The 15640-nt window shown below is 37.9% G+C and overlaps 1 protein-coding gene across 1 annotated transcript in view; it reads left to right on the forward strand.

The window, feature by feature from the left end:
* LRP1B (LDL receptor related protein 1B) overlaps positions 1-15640 on the forward strand; it is a 2306513-nt gene that overhangs the window by 1313427 nt on the left and 977446 nt on the right. The window contains exons 12-13 of the mRNA XM_036744555.1: positions 568-748; positions 10155-10374. Of these exons, the coding sequence (XP_036600450.1) occupies positions 568-748; positions 10155-10374 (401 nt within the window). The remainder of the gene's footprint in view (positions 1-567; positions 749-10154; positions 10375-15640) is intronic.

Raw genomic sequence — 15640 nt, forward strand, 5'->3', positions numbered from 1 at the left:
AAATGAGGTTGGAATGAAGGAAGCCATGTGGAGAGAGTTTCTCATTCAAATAAAATGGTCAAATAAAGAAAAAATACAAAGGGAAGCAATGACTAAGGTTAATTTAAGTGTATCTCAGAAATATTTTATTTCAGAATATTGGACACTAATTTTGCTAACTTTGTATTGACAAAACTACCAGTACTATCATCCAAGTGATGAGGGATGTAAAATGTGTTTGTGTTAGGCACAGAAGCCATATGTTTCAATTTCAGGAAGTGGATCAGTTCTTTTAACAGTGTTTCAGAAAATGAATATTCTTTCTCAAACCAGGTATCCTAATTTTTATTTTAGAAAATATGGTTACCATAATTGCAGGTAAATGATTTTATGAAAAAAAAAGATCCATCTTACTGAGGGATGCTCTGTCACATCTTATAGAATAGGAAGAAAATAAATCACCTTTTTACTATATATATTAATATTTTTACCTCTGTGGAGAGCCAAAATAATACTTGTCTTCCTGAAGCAAAGCTTAGCTGGTAGTACTTTGCTTATGTTTTGGTTTTTGCTTGTTTTTAATAATAGATCTTGATAATGTGGAAGGCATAGCTGTGGACTGGATTGGAAATAATCTCTATTGGACAAATGATGGCCACAAGAAAACTATCAGCGTAGCCAGACTCCAGAAAGCATCACAAAGTCGGAAGACTCTCTTAGAGGGAGAGATGTCTCATCCTCGTGGGATTGTTGTTGATCCTGTCAATGGGTATGCAAAGAGTTTACTTCTCTCTTTAACCAATTAGAAATAACTTTTTTCTTTCTTCCTTTTTTTGGGCAGTATATAGGGGCAGTGACAGATTTAGCACATATTATTCATTTGATTATTTTCTAGTATTCTTCAAGTCTGTATCTTGAATTAGAGTGGAAAGTGAAGGCCAAAGTTAATTAGATAGAAATCCTGATCGAAACACATTCTCCAGAAATTTAAAAAAAAAAAAAGAATAATGGTGACATAGTTTTTCTTGAGTGACATTTTCTGGAATATTACCTTACTTTTCAATTTCAATAAGCCTATGTCTTAATGATTCAAACTGTCAATTCGTTCCGTTCAAAGTCATGACTAAGACAAAAACTACTACAAAACTTTTTTTTTGTTTTTTGTTTTTTTAATGAAGTGAAAAACGTTTGGAATTTCTTCTAAACAATCTCAGTTTTTCATAGACAAAAACTAAGGTTGCATATGTAGACCAAGACTGGTGTTCACAGTAAGTGTAAATGCACTTTAAAAATGATATGACATGAATAACTCTTGATCATAAGATTTCTCCGACTCTTTTATCCCAAAATTAAACATCATACATAAATATAAGAAAGTATTAAATATAAGAAGTATTAAATTCCTGACAGTTCTCTACTTTGTTTTTTACCTCAATGAATGTAATGTTTTGTAGTAGTGTTTTGTTTTGTTTTTTCTCTGTGACTTAGGTGTTACTAACAGATCTTAATGGCCCTAATAAGCTTCAGGAGTTTCAGAAAGAATAATCTGCCTACAGTATGAGTGTTATCATCTGCGAGTCACTCATTAAACCTTTGTTAAGCACCAATTATGTGCCAGGCATTGTGCTAAGCACTAAAGATACAAATGCAAATGAAAACAGATAACCCTTGCCCTCAAGGAGCATATGGTGTAATGGAGAAGACAACATACAAAAAGAAACTGAAAAGTAGAGGGGTGGGAAAGGAAGGTACACTGCAAAGAGAGCCAGACAGGGGTGGGGTGAGAGAGTGGGTACAGGGGATGATGTAGAGTGCCAAAAAATTCCCAAAGCATTGTAATTGGTGTGAAATGTAGAGGAAAATTATACTGGGCCCTCACTTTAAATAGAAGCCCTGGAATCCATGGCCCTGCCCTCTGGTCAAAGGGTCCAGTCAGAAAGACAGAAGGTACTAATGATGAGATGTGAATACAAGGTAGATTCAACCTTTTGGGATAATAAGAGTTCCCAGTGATGAGTTTCTCGGGGAAATTGTAAAGTCACACTGATTGCCAGTCCAACTGCTTCAATCTAGAGATCTCAAAGCATGTCCCGGGATTGTCCATTTTCTTCTTCCACAGATACAGGGGAATAGCCCAGCTCCCCAGAGCTTCCAATGTTAAATATAGAGACATTTATATCATTCTGGTCTCCCTTTTCTCTTAGATCCTCATGATGCTCTTCTTAACACTTTCCCACTTGCTTGTCTGTTAAGCAAATGCCCTGAGAAAGTGGTCAGTCTTGTCTTGTGTTGAATGACAAAATTACAGAATATCAAAGTTGGAAAGAATCTCAAGTCATCTTGCCAACTGATGTCCGAACCAATAATCTCCAGGGTTTAAACTTTTTCCACTCGCAGCCCCTGCACTGCTTCTTAAACTGTGGGTCAAGACCCCACATAGGGTCATGACCCACAGTTTAAGAAAAGCTGATATTTTTTACATCTTCAAGTGGTTCTGTCATTAAAGATCTTCAGTGATGAGAAATCTATTATCCTCTGAGGAATTTTGCTTCAGTTTTTGAATACTCCAGTCCCATTAGCTAATACTACTATTTTTACATTGAGTCAGCTATCCTGACTTCTGTGGTGTCTTCAAATCTGATAACTGGGTGTGGTGCCTAGACCTCAATGAGGGCAGTCAGATGCTCTCTTACTTTCCTCTTCATTTATGTTGTATTTCAGTTTCCTGCTGACTAACTTTGTTCTGTCCTTCCTAATAAGAAGACAATTAACTTTATCAAGAAAAAACAGAAAGAAAATAAGAGTTCAATAGTTAGTTCTACTTTCTTTCTATCACCTGGGATTATCTATATACCTATTATAAGCAGCAGACCTCTCTCTTCTTTGACCTTTTTTTTTTGCTCAAACACAGCTAAAATACCACTTTTTGTTGTGTTCACAATTCATGCCAACCTCAGTTTGTTGTGAACCTAGCACTCTGCCCCTCTTTTGTATTCATCCTCTCTTATCTTCCTTTGCCTATGTCCTTTATATGCCTTGAAAAAATTTTCAACTAGTTAATGAATTTGCAGGGCACCTACACCAGTCCCTTTAGAAAATTCTCTTTTTTTCTTCCTCCTTAGATAAAGTTGTGCCAAGAGAATTTCATTCCTGGGAGCTTCCTATGTTTCTTGGACTGATTTTCCCAATATAAGTTTGGGCCCTGGGATCCTACTTACCTTTTTTATGAACTCTTTGAAATCTGTTCTTTGGAAGCCTAGAGAACACATCATTCCCCAGGGTTGTATTCTATTGCCTACGGCTTAGTAGAGTTTTAGAATAAAATTATGGGAATAAATATGTACCAGAAGGTCTGAATTTATTTTGTTTTAAATGTTTTATTGACTTTTAAAAATATTTTTACTTTCAGCCATTCCTGCCACCACTCTCCTCCAGCCCCAAACACAGAACCCTGCCTTGAAGGATGATGAACACTAAAGTATTTATTAAGTACATAGTATATTTTAGGCTCAGTGCCTTAAAGGAAAGAAGTAAAGCTTAAGCAAAGCATACAGACACATTGACCAATCAGTTGGTCAATAAACAATCATTAAGCACCCCCTCTGGGTTAGGCACCATGATAAGTGATGGCCACACAAAGAAAAGTTTTGGGGTTTTTTTTAAGTCTCTGCTCACAATCTAATGGGGAAAAACATGCAAACAGCTTCATATAATCAAGCTATATACAGGTTAAACTGGAAACAATCCATAGAGGAAGGGCACTAGAATTAAGAATATTAAGAAAGACTTCCTTTAGAAGGTGGAATTTTATTTGGGACTTAAAGGAATCCAGGAGACAGAAATGAGCATTACATGTATGGAGGACAACCAGTGAAAATGCCCCAAATCAAAACTGGAGTGTCTTATTTAAGGAAGACCAAGGAGGTTAGTGTTACTAACCTTGTGGTAGGGAGGGAACAGTGGGGGAGAATGGAACATTATGAAGGGCTTTGAAAACCAGAGTATTTTATATTTGATCCTGGAAGTGATAGGGAGCCACTGTGGTTTATTGAATAGAAGTGCTGACATGGTCAAATCTACATTAGGAAGATCACTTTGACAACAGAGTGGAGGATAGATTAGAGTGGGGAGTGACCTGTGACAGGGAGATCACAGCAAGTTGTTGCAACAGTCCAGGTATGAGGTGATGGAAGCTTGCACCAGGGTGATGACAATGTCAGACTGCAGCTACAGGCTCCTACCTCTTATCAGGAAGGAGGCATGTCTCATCAGGCTCTCACTTTATTATAGGATGATAAAATGGAAAAACACTGACCTAGGACTTGGGAGACATAATTGGCACTGTCACTGACTTTAGGCAAATTAATTTTTCTGCATCAGTTTCCCGTAACAACAATGCTACTCGCCTCTACTGTGGCTCTATAAGACCAATATCAGCAGCACACAAGAGGGCTGCTAGCACAGGTTCTTTGATCTGCTTTTCTAAGGAAAGATACTTTAGGGGTTTACAATCTCACTTTAATCAAACATACATATATCATTCAGTTAGTTCAGGGGAAAAAGTCAGCACCCTGAACTTCAGAGCAAATACAAACAAATTACAAGCAGAATTTATGTAAACAGAGCAAAATAACACAAATCAACAGACAGGCTTCTATCTGTCTGACCATAGCAATACATATACAGTTACCAGAGAGAGAAGCACCAACATCTGAGTTTTCAAAGCTGGGGAGCGTCTTAATGGCTACCCAGAGTCTCCACACCAACACTCTTCCAATGAGTGTGCCTCCAAAGCAAAACTTCTCCTCCTGCAGTTCTGAGAGTTCTAGCTTAATGGCTACCGTCAGAGTATGTATACCCTTTTTCAGAGCCTAAGGGATTCACACCTCTGTAACCTCATTAGCAAAAGGGTGTGGGCCTTCCTACAAACAAAGGTAAGACTCAATCAAAGGCACTTGATTGCCTTAGTGCTGAGAAGCACTCCAAAAGAAAAAAACAGTAAAAAGTCCCACTTCACTTGCCCTTACATTTCCTCAAGTGTGAAATGAAGAGGTTGAACTAGAAAATGTATAAGGTCCCTTCTAGCCCTAAGATTCTGTGATTCTTCAATCCAACATATTAATTCTCCCCGTCATTCCAGAAAGTGATAGAAGAACACCTGGGCACGGGTCAGTCAGCAAGGAAGGAAAGAAACAAACAAGTGTTCATTAAGTGCCTGCTATATGCCAGGCTGTGTGCTAAGCATTTTCTAAGTATCATTTCATTTGATCCTCTCAAAAACCCTGAGAAGTAGGTGCTATTATCATACCCCTTTTATATTTGAAGAAATTGAAATAGAAGTTAAGTTATTGGCCCAGCGTAAAACAACTGGTAAGACTCCGAGGCAGGATTTGAACTTATTGCTTTCTGGCTCTGAACACAGTGACCTTATCTATTGTTCCACCAAGTGATGTGAAAAACAAGTATTTTCTAAGTGCTTACTATTTTCATTAGATTAACTAGTCTTGTCCAGGAGCAGTGAGAGAATTGATTTGATGATGGTTCCAGAGAAGAAAAGAGAGAGGGATGAGGGTGAAAAGTTTAAGTCCTTCTGGGAGGGAAGTGGAGTGCTTAGATGATAATATCCTCATGAACTGGAAGGAGAGTTACTCTAGAGAAAGGTTATGGCAGTCTGTGATTTCAAAAAAGAAGAGAAATCTAAATATTTCACTAATTTGTGCAGGGTAATCCTTGTTTACCTTCAATTGTCCAGGTTTAATAATTGTGAACTGAGTTATTTCGTTATACACTTGATAATGGAGAAAATTCTGCTTTATGTAACTATATATTTATATATCTATAACCTCAACAGACTTCAATATGAAATTACTTCCTGTCTAGGGGATTTGTTAAAAGGAATAATGTTGCAGCTTTTTTTTAATCTACAGGAAGGTGCAGCTGAACAGTGAAGCTTTATTACATCTTCCATGACTAACAAATTCATATTTGTCTAAACTTTTACAGATCTTACGCACCCTATGCTTAAGTGAATAGAAGGAAGGAAGTATTTAGGATACTAGTTTCAAAAGTTTAGAATATGCTTTATATTAGACATGTAAGTGGATGTGCATTCTTGTGCATATGGACACTCCTTCCCACAGTACAGATTGAAAGCCTCCCACACTGTCTCAAACTATCAATCAGTCAATTACATCTATCCCTTCCACATCATGACTTTCCCCATCATGGTTTCAACATATTGTGGGTTGGAATAAGAAATTAAGTAGGAGTTTTGAGGAAGCCATAGATAACATGTGAAGGCCAACGGATGACACAGAAAAAATTTAGAAACTCAGAAATGCATAAAATATATATGTAGTATTGTATAATATCTATCCAAATTTTACAATATGGTACTGTAAATACTCCATAAAAGAAAAAAAAGTTTTCAGACTTCTCTGGTATGAAGGGAGGACCAAAAACATCTTATGTGGATTTTTCAGATTGTGGGAATACTGCTCCCCTAACCTCCACTATGTGGAAGGGATAACTGTAATCAACAAGTCTACCATGAGTCAAGCACTGTGCTCTGTGATTTTTACCCCACCCTGTGAGATTTTTGTCCATGTCCTATAAGTGTTCCATATGAGGTCCATAAAACATCCCAGGGGACCTCTCCGGACCTTGACATTGATGCAGTTCACATTTTGCCAGTCTGTTTTCTAGAATATAATTTGGACTATTAGGAGTGAACCAAAAAAGCACATGTTTAGGAAACATAATTATCACTAATTTTAGTAGACGATTTCTCACCATCTGATTATGATACTAAATATAATAAAATGAGTAAATGATAATCAAGTACTTAAGTTCTATCAAGTTAATATCTTCTTATTTAGAATATGTACTTATGTTCAAATACTTCAGTACTCTATTTCATGTGATGTCATCCATAAGGTTATTGTCTCCAGTGAGGAAGAACACACACAACCCATCTCCCATGAAATATGAAATATCCAACCTATCCAACCTGTGAAACTCTTGTCCATATACTATCCTAAGTTCACCAAAGGGGATCTACCACTCAACAAAGTTAGGAACTTCCTCATATTCTCTTCAAGGATACCAGTGAAGTACCTAGGCCATTCATCAATTAACTCTTATTCCTGCTCCCTGAATGAAAGAACCAAAGAAAAAGTATTTATGTACATGCAAAAAGCATTGTATAAGTGTTGAGGGGACAATTTGAAAAACAAGACAGAATCTATACTCATAACAGAGGGAGAAAACACAGCTGTAGGATATTTCAGCTGCAAATTACACAGGAAGACCCAGTGGTCTTTAGGATGTAGCTGCCCATCAGGTGGTAATACATGTTGTTTAATGGTAGCTAGAGGTCTTGTCTTGTAGTCATGAAGACCTGAGTTCAAATCTGGTCTTAGAGACTAACTAGCTTTGTGACCCTAGGCAAGTCACTTAACCTCATTTTTTTCATCTTTAAAATGGGAATAATAATAGTAGTTACCACCCAGGGTCATCAGGATAAAATAATACGATATCTGTAAAGTGCTTAGCATCCCTAAAAGCACTATATAAATTCCAGCCATTGTTATTTTTATTGATAAAATTTTATTTCTAATATTGAACCATTTCAAAGACTCTGGTGATAAGAGCTTTCTTTTCTGAAAATTCATTAATTGTGGCTGTTGAGAAAACAGGGCCAGGTTGAAGCAGGACAGAGGTGAATGGTACGTGGCAACCCTACCAGAGTTGTTCCCTGAAAAATGGATATGAACTTGGGCTGTTAGAAGGGTTGGTGATCTGGAGCATGCTGCACTTCCTCTTGTGCTTAGGCTCTAGGTTCTGAGCTATCTCCATTAGGGTCAAATGGGAGGGAGCAGTGGAGGTACCAGTAATGGTTTTAACCCACCTGCACATGACGTTTCCAGTCTGCCTCTCAGGAAGCACTTTTCTTTCAGCTAAATTTTATTTCCTGCTAAATGAGAGGCAGTTGATCCTCCCTTAATGGTAGTGGTGGTATGGATATTATAGACCCCTTCTTTACAGGGTTTACTCCCCAAAATGATAGATTCAGGGGACAGATGCGAATGGGTGAAGGTCTAGAGTTGGGAAATGAGGCAGTTTCTAGGGCTAATGGACTTACCAAAACACATGGCCAATCCATTTCCTCTTTCTATCATGCCTTTATTTGATTGCTTATTTTTCTCACCTTAAATATATGAATAAAAGTCTTCAGGGTTTATTTGACTGATCACAGACAGTTCTTTCTTTCCTCCTCACTTTTACCTGTTAGAAGCTTTGACTTTCTTCAAGACTAAAGTCTAACATTACCCACCTTTTTCAGGAGGCCTACCCTAGTCTCTCCAGCTGCTAGAATTTTCCTTCTAAGGTTATGTTTAATTCATGCTATATGTATCTTGTATGTTTCTGTACATGTGTACATGTTGTCTCTCTCATTAGAATGTAAACTCCTTGAGGTCAGGAGATTTTGCTTTTTCTTTGTACCTCTAGCACCTAGCACTAGTACTTGGCAAATAGTAAGCATTTAGTAAATATTTGTTGGTTGATGGATTCTTTCATAAAGCAGCACAGGAGAGAATGATGAGATCCAATGAGATAATGTGTGCAGTGCTTTGTAAGCCTTTAAGTGCTATATAAATGTTAGGTATTACTGTATTTGTAATAGTAGTATAATGTCTAAACCAGACTGCACCTACAGGCTCCTACCATGTATAGACTCCTTGCAAGAAGCATATTGAACCATTAGAAGTTAAAAAAAAATCAGAGGAGAGAAAAATTAATATCGGTGGATAGTGGACAGAGAGTTGGCCTTAAAGACCTGGGTTCAAAGATTGCTTCTAACATATACTAGTTAAGTGACCCTCAGCAAATCACTTAATGTCTCAGTGGTCTAGGCATCTCTATTGATTATGTTATAAAATATTTAGATCGTGGACACTTTTAAGCAGGTAATTTATAATATTTGAATTTCAGCAATGGCAATATAGATTCAAGACAATAGGTTTCAGTCCAGAATATCAATCAACCTTTTGTCGACGTTTCCAAATTTAATCTATAAACCTATGAGGAGTCCCTATTAATTTCACTATTTGAAGAAAATTCAAGAGAGAGAACAGCATCATGGTCTTTGGACAGTTGTGATTCTGCCAGACATACAAAAAGCTACCACCCAAGAAGCTATGCAGCATTTGGGGGCCCACAAAAAGAGGATAGTTGGTAGGATCAATGTACATAATAAAGACATTCTTGGAGACAGCAGTCTAATAGAAGGACAGGGGAGAGAGCTGAATTAAAACTTATAATTGAATTAATAACTCAAGGCCTTTCACATGACCTTAAAACAATGCATGGGGGATGTTTTTGACCCTACCCATGAGAGAACTGGGACATAAGCCCATGATTTTTTTTCTCCTTGTAGCTTGCACAAAAGATTTTTTTTTAAGGCAGCTGCTTTCATTTGAGATTGAAATGAAGCTCAAAATCTCAAGGTCAGTTAACCCGCTGTTATTAAAGTTGTGTGGAGCTAAATCATCCTCTGTGGGTTTTGGGGTAGTAATAAGCAGCAATAAAACACAGATAATTTACATCAGGAAGACAAATTAGACCTGGCCAAACAAACCCAGTATGACTGCGCCCTTTAGAACAAAGACAATCCAATTGCCTATCTTAAAAAAAATAATAGTTCATCTTAGATAAAGTAAAGTCTGGAGTAGGTCATTAACTGTGTCCTGGATTCTCATGTCAGTCAATCTGCTTTTTAATCACATAATTGATTATATGCTCAGTGTTGAGAACAACACTTAAAAACCTGTCAGTAAACCTTGAAAAAAAAGTCATTTCCTAGACAAAGCATTCTTCTGAGACTTTGTCTATACCAAGGGAAATACAGATTTGACAGTTTTCTTTCAATTTTACCATTGCCCTCAACCAAGCCATATAATTTTTTGCCTTTACATAGCCAGATGGACTGTGTACATTGATTAGATTTAGCAGGTAATTGCCAAGACTCCACTTCCTTGGTGCTTTATTGACAGTGGCCTTAGATGTAGAGGCATACAGAGAAAGACCAGATTGAAATTTTTTAATGATATAACCTTTTTGGTTAGGTGTCTGATTAAAATAATGTCTTTATGCTCTTATTTATAATTTCTTAGATGGATGTATTGGACAGACTGGGAGGAGGATGAAATAGATGACAGCGTGGGAAGAATTGAGAAGGCCTGGATGGACGGCTTCAATCGACAGATTTTTGTGACTTCAAAGATGCTGTGGCCAAATGGTTTAACTCTGGACTCTCACACCAACACATTGTACTGGTGTGATGCCTATTATGATCACATTGAAAAAGTGTTTTTGAATGGAACTAACAGGAAGGTAAAGGACAAATGCTGCTGTTTTTACCCACAGGCTTTTCCTTTCACAGAGCCTTGTTGTGTTGTGTTAAAAATACTTTCAAGTTTATTTTTACCCCTCTGAGGTTGCTGCCAATAGTCTCTGTGGGGTAGCCAAAGTCGGCTGAGCTGAAAGCAGTGCAGCTGGCATTCACCTCCAGGAGACCAGGCGCAGCTCTCTGTGGTATGCCAAGGATATTTTTTAAGCTTTCAGGACATCAGAGTTGTTTTAAAATCTAGTTTCCCTGTATTACAGGGAATATGCTATAACTGAGCCACTCGACTGTATACTCAAAAGATCTTCAGCATTTACAGCTGGCATTTTAACCCACATTAAATGAGAAAGTAATTATGGAGCATTTGTTCAAATGGAGAACATAGTGCTATCAAGGCTAACGTCCTAATGAAAGGGTTTAACATCGGGTACAAACTAACTTGTGGCATAAATGGGTTGAGCTCTTGGCCAACTGGCTTAAATGGAGGTTTTCCCTTACCTCTCCTGGTAGAGTGATCATCTGTTGAGCCAAAAGTTGGTGCATTTAATGTTAGATGAGAAGCTTGACTCTCACTTGTTTAGAAGGGTGGTTAAAATGATGATTGCAAGATTGGGGGCAGGAAGCAAGAGCGAAATAAACACAGGCACAAAATCACTCCTGTGTTCTCAGTTTGAACACCTTAGTCCCACATGGCACCACAGACAGACACTGTCTTCCATCTAAATAATGGGATGTGAACTATATTGTAAATTAATAAGATCCCCTACAATTTGTTTCCCATTTCTCAACCCTCTTGTAACTCCATGAAATCTTGTTTGCATGTCAGAACTCCACTAATTAGTCATCAGTTTTAGTCACTGATTTATTTTAACAATAAGTTGAAGTATAAATGCTTATTTCACACAGAAGGACAGCAATGTCTACACAGTGCTATAGACACAGAAGTCACTAAATAAGTGCTTGTTCATGAAAATGCCCTTTAATAACTTTGGTTATACTATAGCATAGCATTTTGGTGAATGTCTCCTGAACTCATCTACACATTCAGACAGAACTAGATTGGCAAGCATTGGATAAGTTTTTTTGGGAGGAGGACTCTGAAGTTAACTGAGGCAAAGATAGGTATTTGGGGTCTTAATTACCCAGAAATTTCCTTCATTCCCTAATTAGAGATATGACTCACTTCTTTCCTGGCCCTCATGTAACAGGATTTGATTGGCTCAGATGAAAACCTTGTACTAATTTTGCCACACCCCAACTTCCTTTATTGTTTTTCAAATTTTAATGAAACATATTAACACAATTAGTATTATAATCAAACTCTAGTAATTCATGTTCTTGTATCAAAACTAATGCTGTATTGCAACTCATGATCCTAGTAGTAGATTTTGTTAGAGAAGCCTCAGCAAAGATAGTGATATTTTCTTTAATACAGGCTGTTAGCTTTCAATGGAAATTCTTCCTCCCTTCTCCCATCATTACTTTACATTTGGAAAAAAACCCAAATGAATTATTGGTTAGTTCAGAAGTATATGTAAGTCTTCCAATTGCACAACTCTCTACAGATGGATAAAGGGAAACTCCAGCTCCTCAATTATTTAGAATACTCTGTGTGTCAGAGATCCTTTTGGTATGAAGATCTCAGGGTACCTTTGGGAATGTTCTGACTCAAGCACATTAATAACTCTGATTCTATCCCCTGAATTGGGGAGTGGGTGGTGATACATGGCTAGAATAAAAACATCCTTTCATTGGATAGCCCAATTGACCAACAGCAACTGCCCCTTATAATTATGCTGACTGAAATATGTTAAAATAAAAGTTTATCAGAAAAAACTAATAAATGTTATTCTAAAATAAGAATATTATAAAGTTCTAAAGTCCCACATTGAATATTTCCTAGTGCCATTTACCTTCCCTCTCTGAGCACTCTATTCATAGCAGTTTCTTCCACTGGAAGTTCCCAAGAAGTCTAGCTGTATAGGAGTCTCATAAAATCCATTCTTAGTCACAATCCTACTTCCTTTTCAGTCATTTCCAAAGGTGTCTTCAGGTGATGTTTTCTACAAACCTGTAATCTCTTTCAGTCCTTTAAAATATCTATAATTCTCTTTTGAAATTTTGACACACATAATGGAAAAAGAAAAGTTTCTGTTTTGGTCTGGTGAAAGACCAGGAGTCCTTACCAAAAGAGATCTCTGTTCTAGGAAATCCCACTGCGATTTCTTCTTATTGAGACATATCTTCTCTGCCTATCCACATATATTGAGACTCACCAAGGTCTAAGTTGATAAACTCTTTCTCTAAGATGACTAAATTACTCCCTGAGGCTACATTCAATACAGTCAGTATTTATTAAATATTTATAGACAAGTATGGATTAAGCAGCTACTTTGTGCCAGACTCAGTGCTAAACTGGGAAGAAACAGTCCTTGATCTTAAGCAACTGTAATGTTAAGCAGGGTGGGACTTTTTCACTGTTTTCTCTTTTGGAATGCTAAGGCAATCAAGTGCCTTTAATGAGTCTTGCCTTTGTTTGAATCCTGCAGGCAGGTAAAGTGGGACCTTTTGTCTTTTGTTTTGGAGTGCTTCTCAGCGCTGAGGTAATCAAATACCTTTGATGAATCTTGCCTTTCAAATGTCATGGCAAGTGAAGTGGGACCTTTTGTTGTCTTGGAGTGCTGCTCAGCACTGAGGCAATCTGTGTCTTTGAATCTTGTCTTTCTTTGAATCAATAGTCATTGATTGCAAACAATGTACATGATGTGGTGCTAGTGATCAAAGACCTTTCCCCACATCCCTTTTGCTAAGTAGGCTCTGAGCCCTCAGGACCCTGAACAGGGTATGTGAGCTCTGAGGTTGGCATTTTACTTTTGGGGGTACACTCATTGGAAAACTCTTTGTGATTTGCCCAGATGAGAGTCTGCGTAGCCTTAGGAGCCTCCATCCCCACTCCCCTGGCTTTGAAAACCCAGATGTTGGTGCCTCTCTCTCTGGTGACTATGAATGTAATGTCCTGGTCAGATAGCTAGAGGCCTGTCTGTTGATTTCTCTGTGTTATTTGCTCTGTTTATATAATTTCTGCTTGTAATTTCTGTTTTTGTTTTCCCTGAAGTTCAAGGTGCTGGCTTTTCCCCCTGAACTAAGTGAATGATATATGTATGTTTAATTAAAGTGAGATTGTTAACTCCTTAAAGTTGCTTTCCTTAGAAAAGCAGATCAAAGAACCTGTGCTAGCAGCCCTCCTGTGGGCTCTTGTTATTACAGCAACTCACAGTATAATGGGTGAGACAACAAGCAAACAATTAAACAAAAATGAGCAATATATAAGATAGATAAGAAATAAATCACAGAAGGAAGGCATAGAATTAGTTATGGGAAAGGTTTCCCATAGAACAGAGATGGGGCATAAGTGGCTCTCAGCCCACATGTGGCCCACAGCACTGTCCAGTGTAACCTGAACCGGATTAAAATCCATTTGGTAAATATTTTTAAAAAATAAAATAAAACATAAACAATAATATGTGATTTTTTAAGTCAATGTGCAGCCTGCAGGGATCCTTATTTATGGTTAATTGGCCTTCATTCCTATTTGAGTTTAATGCCGATACTGTAGAAGATGAGATTTTGGTTGAGACTTGAAGGAAACGAAGGTATTCAGGAGGCAGAGATGAGGAAAGAGAGCTTTCCAGGCATGGCAGATAGCCAGAGAAATGTGCTCAGAGTGTCTGGTTTGGTGTCTTTGGATCAAAGAGTTCATGGCAGGGAATGAGATATAATGAGACTGGAAAGGTATGTGTGCGTATGTGTGTGTGTGTGTGTGTGTGTTTGTGTGTGTGTATGTATGTGTATAGAGGAACTGGGAGCTGAAGTAGCTGTGTGACATGGTTAGAGATGCATATGGGCAAATGGATGGTGGATTCTAATGGGGAGAAACTTGGGGCAGGCAGACCCCACCAAAAAGTGATAGTAATAGCCCAAGCATGAGATGATGAGGGCCTGCACCAGAGTGGTCACAGTGTCAGAAGTAAAAAGGAGGTATATTTGAGAGTTGTTACAAAGGAGAAATCAACAAGCCTTGGCAAAAGACTAGATATTGTAATGAGAGATAGTGAGGGATCTAGAGTGACACCTAGATTGCCAGCCTTGGGAACTTGGAGGATGATGGTGCCCTTGATAGCAAGGGAAGTTTAGAAGGGTAGAGAGTTTAAGGGGAAAGATAAGAAGTTCAACTGTGGCCATGTTGAGTTTAAGATGTCTAGTGGACATCTGGTTTGAGACTTCGGAAAGTCACCTAGAGATGTAGTTGGGCAGGATAGGTAGATTTGAGAATCATCAGCATAGAGATTACCAAGCAAAGTAATTTAGAGAGAGAAGAGGGCCTAGGGCAGAGCCCTAAGAGACCTTAGGTTAGAGGGCATGACCTGGAAGAGGATCTAGCAAAGTAGACTGAAAAGGAGTGGTCAGATAGGTAGGAGAATCAGAGAAGAGTGGTATACCAAAAATCTAGGGAGAAGGGAGTATCAAGGAGAAAGCTATCAACAACGTCAAAGACTACAGAGTGGTCAAGAAGAATGAAGATCAAGAAAAGGGTTTGGCAATTAAGAGTAACTCAGAAGAAAATGGTTTCAGTAAAATGATAAGCTTGATAGTCAGATTGTTAAGGGGAAGAAGAGTGTGGGAGGAGAAAAAGTGTAGGAACCTTTATTTGATAAATATCTAGTAGGTGACTATTACTTGCAGAACGCAGAATTAGACAATTGGGACTAGGGAAGCTACTAAATTGAGATAAAACATATATTTCTGACCGCATAAGACATGTAGTCTAGGAGGGGACATGTAACAAATACATAAATATAGTACAAAGTAACACATGCCAAGTGTATATAAGAGAGATACAAATTTCACTTTGTGAAGATCTAAGGACAAAAAGGTTGTTAGTTATAAAAAAGGAAGTTTTGGTGGGGGAAAGGGAATAAGAGAAAGCTTCATCTAGGAGGTAGCAATGGATTTGAGCTTTAAAGGATGGGTAGATAATTTAATAGATAGGTATGGCATGTAGGGAAAGGGAGAAAGAGAGGAAAGCCTGTGGCACTAATCTTACTTGTAGATAGGGCAACTCCCCCTATGCCTAATGCCTTTTCCACTGCTTGCAATAAATTTCTGGTGTCACTTCCAGGGATAATTTCCTGCTGTTTTAGGATGTGGCAAGGCATTCCAGTTATTTCTCTGTTTATTCTTTTTATAGATCTA

Source organism: Trichosurus vulpecula, chromosome 2 (assembly GCF_011100635.1).
Source record: "Trichosurus vulpecula isolate mTriVul1 chromosome 2, mTriVul1.pri, whole genome shotgun sequence".
NCBI lineage: Eukaryota > Metazoa > Chordata > Mammalia > Diprotodontia > Phalangeridae > Trichosurus > Trichosurus vulpecula.